This window comes from Haliaeetus albicilla, chromosome 2 (genome assembly GCF_947461875.1).
Source record: "Haliaeetus albicilla chromosome 2, bHalAlb1.1, whole genome shotgun sequence".
Classification (NCBI taxonomy): Eukaryota; Metazoa; Chordata; class Aves; order Accipitriformes; family Accipitridae; genus Haliaeetus; species Haliaeetus albicilla.
In genome coordinates, this window is record NC_091484.1 from 62435184 (window position 1) to 62459309 (window position 24126).

At 39.7% G+C, this 24126-nt stretch overlaps 1 protein-coding gene across 4 annotated transcripts; it reads left to right on the forward strand.

Moving 5' to 3' along the window:
- Positions 1-17: 17 nt before the first annotated feature.
- Positions 18-23743, forward strand: PDSS1 (decaprenyl diphosphate synthase subunit 1). Of its 4 annotated transcripts, none has more exons than XM_069777554.1 (11): positions 18-261; positions 1977-2041; positions 2936-3059; positions 3430-3560; positions 10480-10621; positions 11410-11521; positions 11610-11719; positions 18301-18381; positions 18558-18671; positions 22233-22313; positions 22964-23743. In XM_069777554.1, the coding sequence occupies exons 1-11, from the start codon at positions 28-30 to the stop codon at positions 23045-23047; spliced, it is 1278 nt and encodes a 425-aa protein (XP_069633655.1). In that variant the 5' UTR covers positions 18-27; the 3' UTR covers positions 23048-23743. The 4 variants fall into 4 exon arrangements, with proteins under 4 accessions (XP_069633655.1, XP_069633646.1, XP_069633665.1 ...); XM_069777545.1 differs by having other exon boundaries at positions 23086-23743; XM_069777564.1 differs by lacking the exon at positions 18-261 and adding an exon at positions 818-881 and having other exon boundaries at positions 23086-23743.
- The last annotated feature ends 383 nt before the right edge of the window (positions 23744-24126 follow it).

Consider the following 24126-nt stretch of genomic DNA (forward strand, 5'->3'; position numbering starts at 1 on the left):
GAGGGGGCCCGCCACCCGCCTGCTCGGATGTCCTCCCGGCACCCCCGCCGGAGGGCGGCGGCGGCGGCCGGCTTCCGCGTCCGGGTCGCGGCGGTGCCGGAAGGCGGTGCCGGCGCGGCGGGGCTGGGGGACACCATGGCCTTGCGGTGGTGGTGGCGGTGCGGCGCCTCCTCCCGCCGGGCGCCGCCGCTCGGCTCCCTGCCGCGCCTCCGCCCGCCGGGGCCCGGCTCCCGCGCCCCGCCGCCGGCCCCCAGCGAGGCGGTGAGTGCGGGCGCGGCGGCGGGCGCCTGGAGGTCACCGGGAATGAATGGGGCGGCGGGGGGCGTAGGGGTCGGGCGGTCGGAGCTGCCTGCCCCGCGTCGGGGCCGCCGCTCCTTCGGCCTTTCTCAGCCCAGCTCTTCCCTCCCGCCCGCGAAGCGCCAAGGCCCGGAGGCGATGGCGGTGTGCGAGGGCCGGCGGGCAGTTCCCTGCCTGCGGGAGGGGGGGGCCTTACAGGGGGCGGGAGCGCTCTCGGTGCAAGGTTAAAATACTCGCTTAAGGGTTTTCAGGGCAGGATCGGTTAGTGTTGTGGGCAAGAACCTCTCGGAGACTTCTCTAGGTGGGAGCAGGGAAAGCGATTCTCAGTAGCGTCAGATTTTCAACGTGCATGTGCGCAAGTTAGCATTATGAGTTGTAGTGGGGGGCGGCTCTCTTGCTGCATTCGTTTACACCTTCCTCACAAGGTCAAGCTACTGTTCTGACCCGCAGGAAAGTGTTCTTCTGGCTGTGATGTGTCCAGCATCGCGGGTGACCCGGCCTTACAGAGTGTAAAGGAGAGAGTCTGCCTGTGCCCTCACCGAAGGAAGAATAGGAAGAGATCAGCTATTTTTTAACAGAAAACGGTGAGGTGCGAGAGAGCAAACTTATGAAGGTCTGGGCTGTAGGGTTGGGCACTGAAGTCAGACAGTAGTGAGTTGGAAATCTGTGATAAGTTAGAGTTCCTCTTCTTCCTCTCCTTCCCTCGTCTCCTTGCCTGGCCTTTTTTCATCTTGTAGACCAGGAGGATGGATGGAAGGGTGCCCTGGAGCCATTGCGGTGCTCTTGTTTCTCTCCCTGTGTCCAAGAAGAGAGAGTCTTCAAGCCGCGTACAAGGAGACACTGAGGCATGAGGAGCAAGTTGGGGGAACTCTTCACCAGTGCTAGGTCTCCTTGAGCGTTTCCATGTGGGTTTTTGGAGAGGCAGTTTGGTGAACAAATGGGTTTCTATGATTTAGGGCTGGGCCCCTGAGTCAGCGTGCACTCCAGGGCAGGGCTGGGTAGTTCCTGGCAGTGCTGCCAGAAGCGGAGCAAAAGTTGCGTTTCCTTTCTCAGCCTAACTCTGCTGGAATCGTGTACCTGGGACTGCGCCTTCCCCCAGGCTCCTAGGCTCTGTCTGCAGGGAGAGATCACTGGAGAGATTGCTGGGTTTGGAGGTTAGGTTCTTGACATCTAGCAGGGAAGATGTGCAAGTGTAAATTACCATAAGAAGCAAGCTGAATTAAAATCGCCTCAGGGAAAAACAAGGACATGTTGTTCTTCTGTTAGCTTAGTAGTTTACAGAAGAAGCTCTTGCCCTTTTCTCTATGCCTTTACTGGTGCAGTCCAGATTTATCTGCAAGATGGGGAACGTTTGAAAATTGCACCTTCCACGAGTGCAACAGCAAGGTTTCATTAGAGCAGTTCTGGGAAGTTAACTGATCCGCCTTCTGGGCTGGTCCTGCAAGGGGAGAAAGTCCAATGCTCCTGAGCAGAAGAGTCCATTTAAGTCAGAAGCTAATGCGCATATTAGCCGTTACGTCTCACATGATATGGAAGAGATTATGAAACTCCCTTTGCTGCTGGGTTGTTAAAATGGAGAAATAGAGCAGTGCTCATGAACAGACGCTTGGTTTATGTAATCAAATGTTTTCTGTCAGTTTAAAGTTCTATTAAATTAATCCTGATTTTTTGTTGTGCAGATGTGTCACTTTACCCAAAGAAGTTCAACTTTGTCATTTCCAAAAATATGTAATATATTTTGGCGGTAAGTTGGAGCTTCATGCTGTTGTGTAATGGGTAAAGATGTAGTTATTAGGTGAACGGGCTAGTTACACCTGTGAGCTGTAAACTTTGAAAATAAGGTTATTCTCTCTAGTACATAGTTGGCTAATTCTGTGTAGACTGCTGCTGTGGTGCTGAGTCTGAATTGAAGTCCTGGATCTCCATCCTGGAAAGCAATGGGCAAAGCAAAAATGCCCCAAGAAAGCCCATATGGTTCACTTTGACAAAGGAAACATAATAAGGGGCATAAACTTCAACTCCTCCAGGGACATAAAAAAAATCAGGCCTAAGCCTAATGCATCTTAATGCATCCAGGTGGAGCTTTCACCCTTTACTGATGAACTTCCATAGCATCATCAGGCTATCTGGAAGTATTGATTTAATTTATAATTTATAATGTAGCTGGCTGTGCAAAAGAGGATTATCAAAAAAGTTTTTCCAGGAGTATACAGGAGAGGGAAGAAAGTAACAGAATAATTGTGTTACCGGAAGATGAAAGCTTCATCTCCAAATGTATGCTATTCTATCAATAGCGTATTCAAAAGGAATAAATTGAGAGCAATGTAGTTTTATGTGTATCAGAAGACTTCTGTAATCTGTTAAGGGGCGGGAGGGGTGGTTATTGTTTGCCAAATGCTGCGCTTTGCCAGCTCCTAGAAGTCTATGATCATTAATACGTAGCTGTGCTGTCCTTGCACCTTATTAGCTGGCTGAAAAGAGTGTTTTGATGCCTTCTGCTTGTATTTTAGCTATTTGGTTAAATTTTGTGTGAAGGGAAAGGACAAGGAGGAGGATATACTTTGAAATGTTTCTGTCTGGGGAATCAGGGAAAGTTTGCTTTTAACAACATTACTCTCTTGAAAAACACTGTCACTAGGTTTCATCATACGAGTACATCCCACTTGTGCAGCTGCAGTAAGACAGTTAGTGATGAAAAATACCAAGACCCTTTTCAACTTGGTAGAAAAGACTTGAAGAATCTCTATGAAGATATTAAAAAGGTGAGGGATTTTGGTGACTGTTCTGGGATGTTATGATGATTCTGATTTTAATGGCAATCATTGCTTTGGAGGATAGTTATGGAAAGAATATTCTTTATGAGCAGCTGTCTGAAACTTAAACTGAAGACAAAGAGAGCATTTTTATGTATCTTATAGAACCAGAATGCAATTTTTTTTTCCCCTCCTCATTTACACTGCTGGAATACTTCATTTATGTTTCAGATTATTCATAGTAATTTCAAAAACAACTTCAGCTTACATTGGGTGGAATGAATACAGGCAATAACCTTATACATGCATACTGTTTTGCTTACACTAAACAGATTGGCTTTGTGACTTTTATGCTGATACGTTCTTTTCCTTTTTATAGGAATTACTTGTATCTACAGCAGAACTTAAGGAAATGTGTGATTATTACTTTGATGGGAAAGGAAAGGCCTTTCGACCAATGATTGTGGTGCTAATGGCAAGGGCTTGCAACATTCACCATAATAATTCCAGGTGAGTTGGTCACTTTTAGATATATGGACTTACATCATACTTGAAATGTATCATTCTTGTGTTCCCCAAAAATACCTTTAGTAACTTTATGAAAATAAAAAGCTCCTCAGTAAAACCTGAATTTAAGTTCCATCGTGAAGCTGTGTTTTTTGTAGTTAGTAGTGCAAAAGGAACTACTGGGTTTATTACATGCATCCATATGTAAAATTATGGACTATACAGCAGTTGTAACTGGTGATGGATAAATAATGTTGCCAAACATCTGATATTTGTAAGGCTTTTAGTCAATTTTAGCTTCTTGCATAAATGCTTTATTAACAGTCCTTGAAACTATATGAACTTAATTAGAAGTATTTTTCATTAGTAACCACTCCTGTAGCTATTAAACTCTTGTCACAGGTAAGAACTTTACTGCAAGAAGAGACTTTGATAGCGTTTTTTGTAATTATGCAGAAAAGCCATTAAGCAGGTGGTATGATTATATTCAAAACTGCAAGACATTCAAAACAGAGATTTTTTTTTTTTTTTCCCCTCTAGGAGCAAGTTTCTACACTTTAATGTAAGATTCGAAGCTTAGAGCTGGTGTAATCCTCATGTTCTTCAAGTTACTTGTCTTTTGAAAACAGTTTTAACTGAGCAGAACATCAGTTTTAACTGAGCAGAACATCATGCTCACCCTGTACCTTAACACTCTTTGCTCTGACTGATCACTAACGCTTCTCTCCACACATTCCCATCAGTTGTTTTGTTTGCATTTTGAGGAAAGATGTCGGCTGGAGTGTTCCTGTGCCTTCCAGCTACGCTTCCAGTCTTCCCTCGTATAGTATTTCAAATATGAAGTCTTTGGTCCCTTGCCAGAAGTGTTTCTAATTTATCAGTCTTAAGGAATTTCTCTCGCATAATTTTTTCCTTAGCGGTAGGTTAATGCCTTGTTAGGCTTGATTTCTACCTCGGAGCATGGCATGTATTTTCCTACTTGATATGACACCTCTCCTGGTATATCCCCTCCTATGTGAATATAAATTCAAAGGAGAAAGAAGAACCTAGTTGGCAGTGTCCTGTCCTGTGTGTGCCAAGTCCTCTTGTTTTAGGAAAACGTCCAGGATTAATGAACTTCGCTTCAGCCTGATTCTGTTCTCCATTCAGTACTTCTTGTCGTTGTCTTAGAGGTAGCAAAAGGAACAATATCGGTTGTGAAACTCCTCAAGGATGTCCTTTGTCACACCACTGATTGGCTTAATATTTTCATGAGTGATCTTGACATGAAAAACAGGAGCATGATGATGGCACTTTTTGATGACAAAATCATTCTTGCCTGGCCATCTGTGGTGGAATGAAAGGAAGCACAATAATACAAAAATTTCTGCTTGAGCTTGGAGGCTCATGAGTGTCCCTTTAGGGCGTAACCCCAGTGTGATTTGCAGCCACCTTCTCTGTGAAAAACCTTAAAGTAATCCTAGGATGCATCAACCATAGTATGTCCAGTTCAGCTACAGGAGCACAGATAGCCTTGTATATCATGCTTTGTGAAATCATCAGCATGTCTGATCCTTGTGTTCAAAAACAGGTAAGTCCAGCTAGCTTCAGGGATGGACTGCAAAGATAATCAGGGAGAATGAAGGACTTGTAGTCTGCAAATTTATCAGGAACAGGGGTGAAAGAGCTGTTGGTAAGCTGTTGGTAAGAGAGTGGAAATTTAGGAGGGGACTTTTAGCAACTGGGGCAGTGAGTTTTTGGAGCAGCCTTCTAGTCAGAATAATGGGAAAAATAGTTTTATCTCATTCTAGCATGTAGCATGAGAAGCTTATGAATGAAATTATGTAGTGTACGTGCAATACTGAGAAGGCTGGAATTGATGTCATGTAGTGTTGGAGGTGAGCAGTGCATCAAAGATAATAAGTAGCTGTAGATAGAACTGAATTTGCCTTTATATGCTCAAACCATATTTGCTGTCTTTTGACATATGTATATGCCCATGGACATATTCTTGTCCATGCAGTATGCTGTCTTGAAACCATCAGGACCAGTTTTGAGACCTGCCCTATGCTAGTGAGAAAGCGTGATCTGAGTTCAAGTGCTGCATATGCCTGAGGCAAGTGTTTGCTTTGCAGTAGCCAACCCTCAGCATAAGTGCTCTGATTTATAGATGCCCGTGTCATTTGGCAGCTTTTGTACATCTGTTGCAGTTTTTGTCAGCACCTCTAAACTATGTTTGATGTTTAAAAGCCTCCTCATTAATCTGGACGTTCCTTGTATAAGGACAGACTTGAGTCACTATCTCTGTCATGTTGTTTTTAGAATGAAGCTCCAGGTAGGGAGAAAAGAAATGTTTCAGCAAAGGAAGAGAATGAAATCCTGGGGTATTTACCTTCCTCTTCTTTGCCTCATGCCACTTTTCTCTAAGCCTGTGATTGTAATTAAACTTCACATATGTTTATACAAGTCTTCAGTGTACTGCTTTTTTGTTCATGCATGATGACCAATGTCTTTTGAGGGTTGAGCAGGCCATGCCAAAAGAAGATACGTTCATATTGTGGATACCCACTTACTGTGAGTTGATGAAGTTTTATGGGCGTTTTCTTCTCTTTTGCTTTTAAGCTTCTTGAAGCAGGCTGTGTTATACCTGCTTTGTATATACATATACTTCCAGTTCACACTGATACTGGTTTCATTATTTTTGCTTCTTAAAGCAGCATTTTTCTTGCTTCCAGGTGGCAAATTGTTCTTCTAACTTTTTCCTGTTTGTGAGGAAAACTGTATATGTAGAGAAGGAAATGCTGCATATTTGTAACTCTGCTAATCTGCTATAGACCTGAGGGAAAGAAATACTTGCTTTCCATTCTGCTGCTTCTGACATTTTTTAAAAGATGTTTTTCCTCTTTCAACTTGTCATGTCCCTTAAAGCATTTTATTGTTCTTTTCCTCAGTTAATATTGATTATTCTTCCAGACTTGTTTGTCTTTGTTGAAGCTTTAGTTCCCACACATGTAATCAAAGATACTGGCCACAACAACTGTAGACTTGTGGGGTGAGCCAATATCCTGTGCTGTTCATCCCTAGCATTTTTTTATTCTGCCTCTGGGGTTTGTGTTACTGATGTTGAGTTTCCGCTTCATCTTGCTGCCATTCTCAACTTAACTTGCTGGACCCAGTAAGCTTTTGCCTGTTTTCATTTGGAGTTTTTTGTTTGTTTGTTTGTTTGTTTTTCTTTTGTGCAATACTAGTAGAAAAGGTAATACTCTTCCTTGTTTGGCTGTTCAAATAACAGCATGCAACTTTGTAAGGTTATAGGTCCTGGTCTTACAAGGTAGTGCACAGAGACCTCTTTGTCTTCACAGAGACCCACCAAAATAGCTGACTTCTCAAGTGAATGGAGGGGAAGACCCAGATAGCTCTGCTTACAGGTCAGGTGGCATGATTGTTTATGTTTAGATTTGAGGAAGGCTAGGTATTTAGAATGCCCTTAGCAGGTTAACTGTCTTTCTAGAGTGAAGTCACTTTACTGTAGTCGTAATAAGGAGAATGACAGTTGTATAAAGAATCTGAACTATTATAAAAAAGATGAGTGGCTGAAGCATTCAGATTGTTCTGTGCGGGTTATGTTGGTTTTTTTCCCTTGAAGATCCAAGTGTCAGAAGTCCAACCCTGAGTCCTTAGGTCCCTTGGGCAGTGGCTTTTTGCTTAATGGTAGCAACTTAGCTCTGTGTAAGAGTGAGAATTGTTGTAGAGTTTAAGCTGAGGTCATGCAAACCCTCAGTTTCACACATCCTCTGACATTCTTCACATACCTGTGTGCAGAATTTCACAGAATTATCACTTAGCCTGACTGGACCTAATGTTTGTTAAGGATGTATTCTCCAGAGGTGTTTGCAAATAGGGGTTTTTATTTCTGTTTCTGCAACCAAAATGAGAGAGACAAATAAGAGAAGGCCAAAGAGGTACAGAGACATCTCAATAGATAAAATAGTGAGCACAAAAGATTTAGGGGGTGAAGGGAAATAAATCCATAAGAGTAGTGTGAGAAATGATGAAATATAATGACCTGGCTAAACTCTATAGAATAGTATTTCCTAAAGATATGAGGACTTGCCAGCAACGTTAGTCCTCTTTTCTTAACACTCCTCCAAAGCATGGCTGTCAGATGCCTGTTACTGTATGCTGTTTTTCAGCTGTTCTGTAATTTGCTCCCCTGTTAACACATCTGTTCTCTGTGCTTCCCCTAGTTTGCAGTGCCCTTCCATGTCACAGATGGTGTTTCTGAAATGTTTGTTTCTTTCAGCCACAGGGACTTAACAGCAAAAACGTACATTGTAACACAGAAATTTTGCAAGTTCTTTTGCACCTTTCCTATCTTTAAACTGGCAATATTTATTTACTGGCAAACGCGTTGCAAAGTTCTTTGTTACAGCGTGTAAATACTGTTTTGTGTTGGTTTGAGTTCCTGCCCCCCCCCCGCCTTTTTTTTTTCCTTTTAAGAGGGATATTTGGAGGGAGAGGTGTGTTTGGGGTTTTTTTAACCTGTAAGATTAGCCTTGGTCTTGTTCAGTGTACGTGAAACAAGTTCTGTAATGGAAAAGACCTCAGGGTACTGTAGGTCTATAAAAGCTTATCACAGAATCAAGCAGGGGGTCCTACTGAAAAACAGAACATGATCAAGGACTTAAAAATCAATATAATGCATGTGTAAAAAGGTAAACTTAACTTTGTATAAAAATTTTATGTAAATATATATCATCTTGGCATGTCTTTACTGTGAGAATGACCTAAAAATGGCATCTTTCCACTTACTGGCCTTGTGGGGACCCAGTTATCTGTTGACTTGAGTTACTGCTACTTTTTGCTTTTGTTTTGCAGGCGAAGCAGAATGAAAAATGGCAGGGAATGAGAAGGATCCTGTTTCTTGTGTGTTTTCCCTAAAATAGGCATGCTCTGATTCAGAATTACTCTCACAAGATATTTGAAGGAAACTATTGCAAAATTTTTTGCCAGCTATGGAAAGAACTTTGCTTGAGACCTTGCAGAAATAGTAGTTTAAAAAAAACCCTTCAGGTTAAATTATCATGTTTGGTATAACATTCTCGGAACCAGACACATGAACCATGAGCATTCCTATGCCATTTTTAGTCATTGTCAGAGATGAAATGCACTATAATGCAGAACTTTTCAAAACCTGCTTTTGAAATGTCTGTCCTTGTGCTGTCTTCATACTACTGAAAGATTTTGGTGTGTTGGCGAATGTTGCCATTTACTGCTACTTCCCAGCAGGAAGTCCAGTCTGCTGACATAATTAATGAAAAGGGAGTCCTCAAAAGGAGACCAGTGCATGAAAGAGGCTGGAGACCTTTACAGTTTCTTGAAGGTAAGTTCTCCTAATTAGTAATAATAGTTTATTTTGGAAAACTACTTAGACTGAACTAGCATTTGGCTAAATTACTAGTCCACAGTAAAACTTACCTTCAAACAACTGTGAAGGTTTCCAGCTCATATTTTCTGTTGTTTAAAAGCCACATTTTCACAGCCTATGAGCCACACATCCTGCTATTGTTCAGGATGTAGAACTCCCACTGACAGCAATGCAGAGTTCTGCATAGAGGTAGGTGTCAGAACGCAATGTTATGTCAGCAGACTGCAAGATGTTCTTTCATTTTGTGATTAATCACTAGATTTTAATAGACATAGGCAATGCAAGAAGATTTTAAATGCCCTTCAGCTGAGCTGAAATTACTATCTTCTGTTTCTCTCCATTCTTTTTCTATTCTGCTGGAAAATAGTGTGATTTGCTCTGTTATCTGTATACCAGAAATAAGGTATCTATATATCAGAAGTAATTTTTTCTTTTGTTGGGTGTTTTTTGGGTATTGGTTTGGGTTTTTTTCTTTTGTTGGGTTTGGTGGTTTTTTGTTTGTTTTTTTTTATTTTTTAACATCCATGTGAGCTTGTTACAGTTATAAGGCAAGGCTGACTAGGATAGCAATTTCTGGGATCCTGCATGCAACCCATGATGAAAACAGGTAGAAAAAGAGAAAGATAGATACTAGAACAAGGCAGTGGCAGTTGGATACTAGGGTAGATGGTCCTTTGTGTGAGCTAGGTTGGTTCTTTATGTTCATTTTGCCAACCTTGTTCCCTAGATAATTGCTTCTATGTTCTTCCATTACCTTCCTTTCACCTAGTTTAAAAAATAAAGTAGGTGTGATCTACTGAGGGTTGAATCATGAGTGTTAGATCTTCCCAAAGGCTGAATTTCAGTAAGTGTTAGGTAGTTAGTGTTTACAGTCCTAAAGTGATTGCAGTATAATTCCAGTTAATTCCTCAGGCTTTTGAAGAATCTCTGAGGTCTTAAGGTAATCAGATAACATAAAGGATGAGATCCATAAGTTATGTCTTTCAAACTTAGAATACAGGTTTCTGTGCCTGCTGATGTCTCTGGCTTGCTGGTTAGTAGAGTTAGCCAGCTTTGGAGATTTTGTGATGCTGCATTTTACAGGTAGAGCAACACAGAGATAAAGAAAACTTAAAACTCATCTACAAAGCTACCTGGCATTTTTTTCTCTGCCATTTTCTGGATTTCCATCTCCTTGGAACCAAGCATCCTTGATGCTGTGCTATTTATTACAGTCTGGATTTAGAGGGATTAGAGTCAATAACTCAGGAGTTTTGCAGTACTGTTAATGCAGCAAGGCAGAAATAGGCCTAATAAGGATGGAAACGTCCCATTGCACATACTGTACTAACATGATTTTACTTTCTCTTGTCTTCCTAATTCCAGGTTTGAAAGATGGGGTTCAGGCTGGGGAAAAGCTGCAACAGCTGTTTCCAGAGAAACATTTTTTGTTTGGTTTTAGTAGAGATTTCTTTTAGTGTATTGCAGCACATATAATTGATTTAATTATTTGACAATTTTGTTTTTTTATTTTAGGGAGGTGCAAGCAAGCCAGCGCTCTGTGGCCATAATTGCTGAGATGATCCACACAGCTAGCCTAGTTCATGATGATGTTATTGATGATGCAAATTCTCGCAGAGGAAAAATGACAGTCAATCAAATCTGGGGAGAGAGGAAGGTGAGATTGCTATTATGTGCAAGACTTGCCTTTGAGCTTCAGCAGAGCACAAATACCTAGGGTTTTTGTCACATTACTATCCCTAGGCACAGTCTTGGGATATGCCAGAAAAAATATGAAGAGGTGTGCACAGATTGTGGGTAAGACAAATGTGTGTTCCTTTTCTGAACTGTTGGAAGCATTAAATAATGTATGATTGTAGTGTGATTTGTACTGATTTTACATTCCCTATGCCATTCTCTGTAGTGCTGTTGGAATACTTTGAACTCGTACCTCATCCAGAACGCTCTATGTTACTCTGATTCAGTAGTAAACGCAAAAAGGTTTTCAGTCAGCATGAAATTTTTTTTTTTTTTGAGAGGTGTTTCTTCATAGAGCATTAAAAGGAAGGTCTTAATCAGAAAATGCAAGGAAAGAAGTACAACGCTGACGCATCAGAACTTACGGCAATTCAGAGCTAATATGGCATAACAGTCACAATGGAATGGTCAAATAGAGAAGGAATGTTCAAAAAAACTTCACAGGCAAACGTATTCATATATTGCCTCAGGGAGGACGGTGCTTATATCAAAAAATATAAACGGCACTATAAGATTGCGATTCAAAAATGGTTCAAATTTTAATATTTGGTTGTCTTCTGTTTTCTTTCTGTTACAATGAGGTATGTGTGCTTTATGTAGGAAGATGATGTGATGGCACGTCTACTCACGAATAAAGGAAATTGTGTTGTCTGTACTAACACTTACAGGAAAAGACTTAAAAGATCAATATATTTTTTTTATTCTTAGGCTGTTCTAGCTGGTGACTTCATCCTCTCAGCTGCTTCCGTAGCTTTAGCACGAATTGGAAACACTACTATCATCTCTGTTCTAACTCAGGTGATTGAAGATCTGGTGTGTGGTAAGGTCTTTTTCTATTTTTATCTTCAGATTTGCTTGCCTAAGCAGTAAACTCACAAATAAAAACTCCCATCTGTGCAACTTTTTAGGTGAATTCCTCCAGTTGGGTTCCAAGGAAAATGAGAATGAGAGATTTGCTCACTACCTCGAGAAGACTTTTAAGAAGACTGCGAGTCTTATAGCAAACAGTTGTAAAGCAGTATGTACGTCTGTCTCTTCTAAAGTTAACATACCATACTGTGAGCTTCACAGCTAAACTCCTAGTTATTGCCATTTTCTCTGGAGACCCTCCAAAGCAAACCCTTTTAATGGTATTCTGCCAGCATGTGAATGGGTTTGAGATTGTGCATTTCATCACAGTTCAGCTGTGAAGCCTCCAATATTGGTTTTCACTTTTTCTTTTCTGTTTTATATTCATACACAGATTTATTGTTATCGTCACTTGAATCAAAATAAGGTTGGCAGCCTTTAATTTATGGAATTCTGCAACTTTGAGACAGTGTTTTTAATCTCAGTTGATAATTTTTGAGCCTATAGTTTGATTTTAAGTCACCTTTGACATCTGGTGCCACTTATTGGTGCCGAGTGGGACCTTAAATGGTAACAGTGGGAAGAAACAACTAATTGTGTATACTTTACATTACAGTGTAAAAGAACAGAAGCACGTATTTCTCTATTTGTCTGGGGTTTTTAATTATCAATTGCTATATCTAACCCTATCTGTCACTCAGTTCTGTTACTTCATTACAAAAAGACCTGATTCAAGATGTTCTTATTCAAAAAACATAGTTTTAGTGCAGAAAATGGAGAAGGTGGCCAATAATCTCACCCCAAAAGAGAGTTATAATTTTATTTTTTTTTAATTAAAGGTGGTATAGCTGTTGTATGCTATAGCAATAGGAACTTCTAAGAGAGTTAGAGTAAAAATCTGTGCTAGTGTTAGTCATCCTCCTTTGTTCTCAGAGAACTGGTACATTTGTGCAATAGACAGCAGTTGAAAATTGCTTAAATCGAAAGGATCATATAGAATGAGAGACACAGATTTTGTGGGGAGGGAAAATATCTTTCATTCTAGTTGGAGGAAAGAAATTAGGTCTTCTGGATTGCTCATATTAATGGCAATATGACCCTGGCAAGAATTTCCCTTTGTAAGTCTTCATTTATATTGGTGGGCAATTGGACTAGTAAGGAGCATCGCATCATTCTGATACCCCAATAAAAACATACAAGTTTTTATATTCACTTTGACAGTCTTCCTAAAAGAACCTTCACAGATAGAAGAAGAAATCACCTTCCCACTGAGAGGATTCTCCTTACAAATGTGCTATTTTGAGGTTTTTTCCTTTTCATAACTCGCAAGAGTTAATGATTTAAGCACTTCCCTCCAGATTGTGGCTGTGATGCTGGTGATGGGGGTGTTTGACTGCTTTTCTTCTAGTGGTTGTTCTGAGTTGTTTCATTGCCGAATTGCTGGAATTTTACATGCAGTAAAATTTGTGTTATAAAGGAGAAACGAGAGAGAGGCCTGTCTTTATGGCAAAACCGTTCTTAGTGCACACAGTAGCAATGACTTGTGTGTATATATGTCTCCCTTGGCTTCTTTCTGCATGGATTAGGAGAACTCTATTGACAGCAGTGAAAAGGTGATTATTTTGTTTGTTTGTTTGGGATTTGGGTTTTTTGGGGCGGGGCTGGGGGGGAGTTTGTTTACGTGGTTTTGGCTACTAAGGAAAAGGACGGAATTAGAAGGGAGTTCTGTTTTCTGTAGCAAAAATGATAAGCAGGATCATCAGTTTTAGCTTGAAAGGAAATGCAGTTTGGGAATCGAGAGTATTCACATCTTGTTTGTAGGGACAAAGCTAAGGAGAGCGATTACAGGTTTTCAGAACATCAGTTACAACCAGGCTAGTGTGTCATTAGAAGCAGTTCAGTTCCTGTTAATGACAGGAAAAAACAGTGATTTTTTTTCTGTGCATAAATAAGATAAAAGTATTTACTGGGAAGATGATGTCAAACAAGTTCAGGTGGCATCTTAGAATTCTACGGTGTCTTGCCTTAGAGATGGAAGAGTAGAGTATTCCTGGAAAAATGTCTGAACAAGATAATAGATAGTCTGTCACTGTATTAGATACCTTCTGCATTGCCAAAGCATTACTGCATTTAAATCAAAAGTCCTTTAAGTTAGCAAAATAATTTTTTTATGGGCAGAACAGTCTGTTCAAGATGTTAGAGCCATCCCAGTCTCCAGTTTATTTCTACCGTAGTTCTGCATGGGGGAATGTTACCAAAGTTGCAGTCAAAGTAACACATTGCAAAAGGAAATGGTGGCAGATGGCCCAGAGGGTCACTGAAGCCTTAGTTACTAAAAGGCATTTTTCAGAGAAACATGAGAGGTGACTTTGGTTCAAGAATTCAGAAACAATAAAGCTGAAGTGGAATTTCAATTGGTCATCAGCCAAGCTGGAGATGGCAAAATAAGTTGAGCAGGTTCTCTTTCTGTCTTTTTTTTATCCTGCTGTAATGTGAATTCCTAACCCTCATAAAGCTGTTTATATTTTGCACAGCATACTTTCAGAAGAGGGATTAAATCATGCTTGTTTTGAGATAAGTGTAAAGTTGCACTAGAGATTCTTGATTCCTCTATTAGGAGAAAGCATGCAACCTCCTCATGTAAGGCAAGGCGGTGTATGGAAGGTCTGCCTTATGGGCTGAAGAAAAGGAATAATCTGCATCAGGCTCTGTCAGAAAAACCTACCAGGGTGTGGAATGCGTGTCTAGGAAGATAAGATCTCTGACCCCCATCAGCAAAATTGATCCCACCAACCCAACTAGGCATGCAGACTACAATAGATAGATGTGGGTAATAGCATCAGTAGCATCAGATACTATGGTCAGCCAGTAAATTTCCTTATTTATTATTTAAAATACAGTAACTCCTTTGGGGATTTCTTCTTCATAATGTTTGCTATGAAAAAGATTAGCCTAAATATATCACAGATACTCAGGCAGATAATCTTCAGTTGTGTAAAAGTACAATTCTTCATAAACAAGTACTTGGTTAACATGTTAAAAATATTAGTTACTTGAGAAAAGGTCAAATGCATGAAAATGCAGACTCGGGACAAGAGAGTTGTCTGCTAGCGGGGGGGGTTGTCTTCTGCTGGGTAGACATCTCCCTCTCCCAGGTAGGCCTTCATAACCCACTTCCCAAGAGTAGTTACCAAAAAGGATTTGAAGAGCCTGGAGGAAGAGTCAGCAGTGTGCCCTGCAGCAGTGAAGGATAAGCATCGCTACCAGCACATCAAGGGAAGTGACTGTTTTCCCCTATTCGGTGCACATGAGACTTCAAGGCTGGGGTCCCTCATACAAGACAGACATTCACATTGTGGAGTGAGTTCAGTGAAGGGCCACCATGATGGCTGGGGGCTGGAGCAAATGGTACACCAAGAGCTGGTTTTAGTCTGGAGCAGAGAAGGCCAAGAGGGAATCCTCTTGCTGTCTCCAGCTTTGTAATGGGAGGTTGTAGAGAGGATGGAGAGATGCGCAGTGAAAGGACAAGTTGTACTGTGGAAAAATTTCTCCATGAGGTTGGTCTCACTCTGGAACAGGTTGCCCAGACAGAGTGTGGGATCTTCATCCTTGGAGGTGCTCAGAACTCAACTGGACAGCCCTGAGCAACCTGATCTAACTGTGAAATAAGCTCTGCTTTGAGCAGATGACTGGATCAAATAACTTTCAGAGTTCCCTTCCAACCTAAACTATTCTGTGATTCCACTGGAAAGAGGAACGGTGCCTCTGTCTGGAAAAACAGCGGTGGATGAGCCACGAATGAGAAGGCAGGATCCTGACTGCTTCAGGAGATGAGCATGGAGGAGAAAGGCTGGAAAAGGGGAAGATTTTAGAGCCTTTTCCTTTCCATGGTGTCCACAAATCTAGGAGTGTGAGAGCAAACATCTCTTGTACTGTTTATACAAGCATATCCCTGGCCAGCAGCAGGTTTTCCTCTCTGACCTACAGGGCACTGGTATAGATGTGCAAGTGCTTTCAACTCCAGCTGCCATATTCTCACATGATAAATAACAGAGCAGGATGTATCTACCCAGAGCTGATGATAGAATATTTTATGGGTGTGAAATTCAGTAAAGAGGCAAGATTGGTTTGTCGTCTCTCATGTAACATAAAATAATAGAAACAATTTTTTATTTTAAAAGTGTGTTTGAAATAATGCCAAGCAGATTGACTTGCTTTACTGAATTCAAAGAACCTTTCTAAAGAATTTGTTCCACTTGGTATTAAGGATTTTTCATCAGGATTTAGCGGAGGACAAGTCTGAATTCTTGCAAGATTAGATTTGTAATCAACCAGTCATATCAGGAGAGCTATAGGATGTTTTCAAAGGGTGAGCTTTATCATTTAAACATATGTCATTATATTGACATTGTTATCCTGATTTGTGTTTTTAAATGCATGCTATTATCCCAGTATGGCTTCAGTTAAACTTCATCACTCTCAGAGTGACAGGCTGACTGGGACAAGGCTGCCTGCCTGCATCCCAGTGAGTGTCCAGATGGGGGCAATAATCCACAAGAGCAATTTGAGAAATTGGCACCTGAAGGAACTCCCTGGTAGACAAGACCCAGTCATGTTGCAGGTTTATGATGTGATCATGGTCAGAGAGTTGCTCAATTGAGGTGTGATAGGCATATCAATCTCCTGGACTTTTAAATTTTTTTTTGTCTTCAGAAATGTTCATAACCTGAATAGGAGCTATGAAGGTCTTCTCTTGCAAAGATGCACAAATTAATTTGGCATTGGTGAATTTTGCTTGTGTTACATTCTGTAGCTCACGCTTCTGTTTTTTAAATGTACATATACTGCTGTGATTCTTTATATAGGTAATGTCTGCATCCCCAGAAAACTGTCCACCTACAGGAATAGTTCTGCCCTGACCTTTCAGATTAAACGAGAAAGCTCTTCTCTTTACATGGCACTTCCTCTCCCCATCTACCAACTTGTGCCCACTCTGACCCTTTGCCATTAACCAGGATTTTGTCACTGTTCTACTGAATTCCGTATTTTAATTCTTCACATGAGATGTGGTAGGTAAAGATTTAATTGAAACAGGGTAGATGCAGTCCCCGTGCATTGCTGGTATTATTTGATTTATATTACAGAAGCAACCAAAAGTTTGCTAGGCATGGTACAGCAGTAGAAGATGTTAGCTCTGTGGGGCAAATACTGCTACTTAAGAGACAAGCATCAAAAGGAGGATAAAAGGGCAAAATGTTTTAGTTTGATAGTCCCTAGCAACGTCTATTTAAATATCTCATATTTGCAGTTCACTCTGTTTTAATAGCCTTCAGGATTTTGTATGATTAGACATAAGTAGCATTATTTTCCTCCTTTAAATAAAATTGGGAAATGTGAGATGCTGTTAATGCCTCAGGCATCCAGATTCCTCTGGGTTTTAACTGTTATCCATGGATGCAGGTTATGACTAGGAAGTGTTCTGATGCTCAGTTACAAAATGCACTGATGCATGAAATAGTCTCTAATCTTGTGCGAGTTGCATTGCATTTATTAGGATATAATGTTGTTTCTTATTTGCACCTTCATGTTCACCTTCAAAGCTGCTATTGGACTCGCTTTTAGTTTGGGGTTGGTTTTTGGTTTGTTTGGGTTTTTGTTTGTTTTTTTTTTTTTAATGATCCTACCTTACATAGCCTAATCATACAAAATAGGAATTTTTATATACACACATATTTTTATGTCGTGTGGTTTTCCTAGCATGTATTTTTAGTCTTACATTAAGTAAAATGTATATTCACTCCTTCTGTTAGTCACAGCAGATTTGGAACGGCTGCAGTAAACCAAGATGGATTTTTGCGTCCTGTTCCTAATTGCTTTATTGAAGGCTGAAATAAATCTGAGTATTTAAATATAACCAACCTCACTTTGCAAAGTGTATAATCAATACATAAATGCAAAAGCGTAAGTGCCCTTTGAGGCAATATATTAATTCTCAAATCTTAGTTTGTGTCCTATATTTTAGCTTTGTGGAATTTATTCAGCAAAACATCTGTCTCTCAAGTAGTCAATTCCTTTATCTGTACTCAAGTATTTTGTGTATCTCAGTTTAGTGATACTTTTGTCTAGCTTGGTGTACTTTCTTCATTCATTGTCTTGTCTTCGCCACTAATTATCCCTTGATACCTTTGTCTGCAGGCTTATCAGCTCATCTTCCCAAGCAATTCAGTTATAGTTACCATCACCCTTAAAAATAATCTTACCTCAACTGTCCCTCCTATACTGGGTGCAACACATCCAGTTTTGTGATCTTTTATGAGGCATGTAATGTCCATTTATCTGTTGTCTGACCTCCAATTATTCCCTGGCTAATCTGGGTATGTAATAAATCTAATTCCCCTGTCACTGGACTGTATATGACTACTATCCTGCATGTGCAGTGCATCCAGATTTCTTCTGTCTTCATCCTTGCATTGTAATTTCTTAAGTCTGATAAATATTTAATAAAGCTAATCTCTTTCCAGACTTGAATATATTTTTAATACTGCACTGCTGTTCAGCCTTGTTTTCTAATCAGCTTGGCTATTTGTGTGTATCCATGATCAGAGATAAGCAAGAATGTGCTACTGAGTCAGCTTTTTTTCCTTTCCCAGATCCCTTCTGTCTGTGCTTGCTATGTCACACCTATGGTCAGAGACTAAAAGTGGATGCTAACTAAAGGTTTCTATTTACTTGGATTTTTTTTCTTTTCAGGTTTCAATTCTAGGCTGCCCTGATCCCAAAGTTCATGAGATTGCATACCAGTATGGAAAAAATGTTGGCATAGCTTTTCAGGTAGTGCTTTTGTTGAACTAAAGGGACTCTAAAATCTAAACTTTTCCAAACTAAACTACCTTAGAAATCAAAGTGGGCTGTCTTAATCCTTTCTATAAATCTTAACAAGGATTATTCTGTATTTAGTTCTCATTAAAAAAAAAAAATAAAAAATCTGTATGTCTATCTCTTTCCAGCTAATAGATGATGTGCTGGATTTTACATCATGTGCTGACCATCTGGGGAAACCAACAGCAGCAGATCTCAAGCTTGGATTAGCCACAGGCCCTGTCTTGTTTGCTTGTCGACAGGTAAGTCAACAGGAGTCTATTTCTCCAAAACAAAAAGTGTACACTGCTCTTCACAGCACAACAGAGGTCCAGCTTGAACACATCAAGCCTACAGCATAAGTGATGAGCATGGCCTGGGCATGTGTGAAAAATCTGTGCGTTCAAGACCAGCTGGATTTAGTGTGCACATGCATGTTCTTTCAACCTGAGAAACACCTTCCTACACAAGTCTGCTTGCCATTAGGCCTTTGGATCAAAAGCAGCACTCATCTTTTGCTGCCCCAGTTCAAGTGCTTAACTTTCGCAAAGGCGCAGGTATTCAGAGAGATTTTTCATGTTTTCTGCAGGTTATTCCTAAGTAGCTTCTTGCTTATGTTCTTTCCCGAGACCTCTTGTTCTGACTATGTAGGCTTTTTGCAAAGTTCTGGGCTTTGTATCCATGCTGGGGCCAAGAACTTAAATCTCTGCCTAGCTTTTAGGTGGGGCACCTCTATTTGTTGGATTTGATCTCTTCATCTCTTTGTCCTTGAGTCCTGCATGGGAAGCTTTCCCTTCTGAAGGTAAATGTAATAGTGGTTTGGATAAGAGAAAAAGGAGTATCATAAATAAAATAAGCTTAAAGTTGGTCAGGATTTTTAGTGGCTTAAAAATTACTTGGAGAAGTACAACAAAAACAGAAGTGCTAGTAGCACCAAAAGAAACATTAAAATTGGTGCTAATCCATAAAAGGGGAAGAAACTGGTCTAATGCACCTTGCTCAAGCTTCTGGTTCACCTAAGAAAAGAAGATTTAGGACTTGGAAAGCAGTCCTTCCTACCATGCTTCACAGCATGATACAAAAACTGGCACAACTAGTTCCAGTAGAGCTCTCGTCTGTGATCTCTCATTGGAATTGCTCAGAGCTTGGCATGGGAAAAGTTTTAAATAATTAAAAAAAAACAAAACCAAAACAAACAAACAACTTTAAGAAGGAGGGGGAAGTAAATGTCATAAAGAGCCTGGGGTGGAGGGAGATAGAACATATGCATGTGTTTATCTCCTTATCCTTTGGGCATTTACAAGGAGATGTATCTCAGATAAGACAGGAAAGCAAAGAGTATCAGCCACTTCAGAGTGCAGACAAACGCATGCTGAGAACAACCTCCTCCATGTTCTCAGTTCCTCCCCACAGACTCATCTGGGGGAATTCACAAACTTGTTCTTGAATCATTATTTCAGAATTTGTTGATAAGCAGCAGGATCTTGTTAGTCATCAGCAACTGGAGTTGCCTAAAGAACAGTGAGAGACTCAGCTACAGAAAGAGGATGTAGTCATGCAATGGTTGGTTGGTTTGTTTGTGTGTGTGTGTGTGTGTTAAAGCTACTTGTAGAGAGAAACAAGGACATGTTGCAAATACTCTTGATTTTGGCAGAGAATGGGTGTCTCTGATTGTCTTGTAGATGTTGAATATTCCAATTTTTTTAATGAAAACTATTCTTTTATTCATTTGTTTGGGTTGGCCATCTCTGGCTTTCAACTTCATCTATCATTTCGTTAGCTTTGTAAGATAAATGAGTTCATAATACGGAAATACAAGAAAAGAAGATGTCAGTTTTATTATTTTAAAATCTTACTTGTTCCTTGTAGGTCACTTTTAAACACTTTTCCTCATTTATATCTTTGATAGATGGGAAGTGTACATTTTTGCATTGAAAGATAACTTGACCATCTTGCAAAGTTTTCCACATTAACTGGAAGGCTTCTTTGCTGAAAATTTCCTGCTGTTTTCAAGAAACTGGAAGAACAGCACTACAGACTTAAGTGATACATAAACAAAGTATAAGTGCTAAAAAAATTTGGAGCTTCAACAGACACTTATCTGTGCTGCTACTAAAAGATGTTTCATCTATTTGTATCTGAGAGCAAAAACTCCTGAGCCAGGACTTGAAGACAGTCCAAAATTTGTTAGTTATACACTGTCTTTTCTCTTGAAATTAATATTACTGCTATACTGCATACCCTTTAATGTATCTGGTAATCCTTGTGTTGTCTTCTTAACAAACATATTTTAGTTTTTAATGTGTTCTGGATCTTCAGGGATAGCCGCCTTTTCTTCTTGTCCTCTCCCCTCCCTCTAAAATACATCTTTGTGCATTAGAATGTTATGAAGAGGCCTTTATACAAAAAACATTTAGCTTGATGCGAGACCTGTTTATTCAGTATTTAAAGTTAGTTCACTCAGTAAAAAAAAACCCAAAACATTTATTTTTTAAGTAAATACACTAATATATGCTGTCTAAAGCCACTCTTAAACTAGTACAGCTGAAGAACGAGAGTTTATTTTTATTATAAGCATTCCTGACAAATGCTTATATACTGCCCTTTAAATCTGCAGAACTGCTAATAACAGCTTTGCATTACGGGTTTGGGGATTTTTATATCCTTTAGTGCTTAAATATAAAAGGTGAAAGCATATGCATCCTACATCATTGTAAATATGAATAATATGAAAATGGATTATATGAACATTGCAATTAAATTGTCATTACATGGGAAGAAAGCTAGGATCTGGAGAAAGCCAAGTATGAGTCACCATAAACTTCTAAATGTATCTTCCAAGAAGGCTACCTATGAGTAATAGGGAAATGTCACAACAATGAGGGATGCTACATGTTTGTTCCCTAACAAGTTTGTAGATCTACAGTTTCAGGACCAAAGGTGTGCAAGGAAAGCAGATCATTGTTTACAAATGTATGGCAATAAAATAATTGTCTGAAAGGGTTATCATCAAACAAGATGAGCAAACACCTCTTTCCTTTAAAAATAGTTCTTCTGCAGAGTAGCTGCCTTGAATTGTGGCCTTAGCTTGTTAAGTACCAGGTTTTTCTATTTCTAGACTGCCTGAAGAAAGTACCAGCATGTTTAGATAAGTGATGCAGTGACTTTCTCGGACAACTGACTTTAATTATCTATCCGATTTGTAGGGAATTGAGTGTGCAGTACTAACTACACATTCTACGTGATCGAAAACAACATACATTATAGTTGTCATTTTTCTCTTATAAAAAATCTGTCCTGAGCTTTCCATAGGCAGAGCCTGTGTATATAAAATACCAGAGTAATGGAAAGCATAAGTGAATGTAAGAGTCAAAGGTATCATGAAGGGTTTTACAGACTAACTGTGCAATATAGATGTAACCTCCTGGATTCTCTGTTACACATGCAGGGGAAGAGGTGGTGCTTCTAGGTGTGCCAACACTAACCATTATTTGTGATTATAAGAATACCTGAACAGATTATACACCTGGAACTAGCCACATCAGAAATTACTACACTGGATCACCTGCTCAATGTGATGAAATGGCAGGTGCTAACTTTCACTACTAACTGGCTACAGCCAACAGAGCCAGCTAGTTTAAGTTTTAAATGCTATACTACAGTCCTACACAGATTGCAGGTATTAACCTATAGCTATACCTGTAGTAACAACTGTGGCAGGGGAAGAGGTCTAATACTTCAGTTTCTTTTTAACCTTAGCATTGCAGGCAGTTACATGGAAAACAACTCATAAGCAGTACAAAACCTTTTCCCTTTGTGCTTAGTTTCCAGAAATGAATGCTATGATAATGAGACGATTCAGTAAGCCAGGAGACGTTGAACGTGCTCGGAAATACGTGTTGCAGGTAGGACTAATACCAAGTATTTCATTCCTGAAGTGCTGTCCCTGCTGAAGGCAGTCTGAAATTCATTGCCTATGAAGTAAAATAGCAGGGCTGCATTTTCAAATATATGTTAAGTACTATGCTATGTACAATACCAAGTTAGTACTCTTCAGCTGTCTTATTAGCACAGTGTTTTAGTAGAAATGGTTGGTACTGAAGAGCTTTTTTTTCTTTTTTTCCCTCCAATAGCATAAAATCCCTATAATAAAAGTAAAAAAGCTCATGTGTGAACTCTGTCCTTCAGTTCAGCTGAAGAGTAGCTGTATCCAACAACTGGTGTAAGCAGCATGTAATTACCAATCAGTCTTGTAACTGCAGTACATATTCCATATCAGTTTTAACCGACTCTAGTCTGAAAAGACTGAATAATTGTGCAAAATTAATACCTATTCTTTCAGGGTAGCATGTTTTTTGTACATGTCTAGTTAGGGCAGGAGGGGAGGGGTTAAACCATTAGTTTCTAATCCTACTGAATAGTATGTTATTAACACCAGTGTTGTTTTGTAAATATACTTAAGTTTAGCATGGATGAGTTTTAGTATTTTGACACTGTGGAGAACAGATGTAGGATTCAATGAAAATAGAATGAATCCTCTTCCTTTTCCCTTCAGACTATAATTCAGTGTTCAGGGTATTTACTGACCTTAAAACTTCCCCCTGTAACTGGAAGAGGCAAAAGGCAGGACGGAGGCTGACCAGTTTTCCATTACCTTTAACTGTCTTCTTCCATAAGAGTGATGGTGTGCAGCAAACAACCTACCTCGCCCAGCGCTACTGCCATGAAGCTACAAGAGAGATCAGTAAACTGCGACCATCCCCTGAAAGAGAAGCCCTCATTCAACTGACGGAAATGGTACTCGTGCGAGACAAGTGAGAGAACTTCTTCCACTCGTTCTGGCAGCTACTTACCAGACTGTGCCTAAATGTACTTCAAAAGTTATTTGCTTCCAACACAGGCTACCAAAAATTATTTTTTTAAAAGACTTTTTTTTTGGAAGTTCTTTTTTAGAAAAAAAAAAAGTTTAAAGTGTTTTATTGTGGGAAACCATACAATTCAGAGCAAATCAAACTGTGCTGTACAATTGTTTTAGTGGGGGCTTTTAATTGTGGGGGACAGGGAAGATGTTTACATGTTGATGCACAAAGGCTGCAATGAGAATAAATATAAATCAGTGTATGAGAACTGAAGTTGTTCCAAGTTTCACTTGTTCACCACGAATAAAACACAGCATGCATGTTACTATCTGGTAAACTCCTCTGAAGAGATGGTTTGAATGCTTTCTTGGTTGTTAAACTACAGAAATACCTGGAATTGTATATATGGAAAATGGTTTATTATAAAAGACTATGTAGACTTTTAAGTGGTTATGTACATCGATGAGAAGTTTTCATTATGCTATCGGTTGTTACTTGTTAGCAGTTAACAAGATGGAGAATTTGAGATTGCTACAGTTAGAAATACTGAGCCTTTCGTTTTCTTAACTCACTAAAAATGAATGATTCATCATCCAGTCAAAGCTTCAACTCCATCACCTTCCATCACTCATTTATAGAGTATATTCAATACCCTCCTAGAAGTCTGCTTTGAAGTCCCAGACACATTCTTCTTACAGTAATTATCCAGTACTACCACATTCCTTTTCAGGTTATTTAAGCCACAGAATTTGTAGAGCAGCAAAGTACATCATCTCTATCTCTGCCTGTGATCCCTTGACACAATAGCTAAGTTCCTGTCATGTTTGTTCCCCCTTTGTCATATCTTAAGAAACAGCCT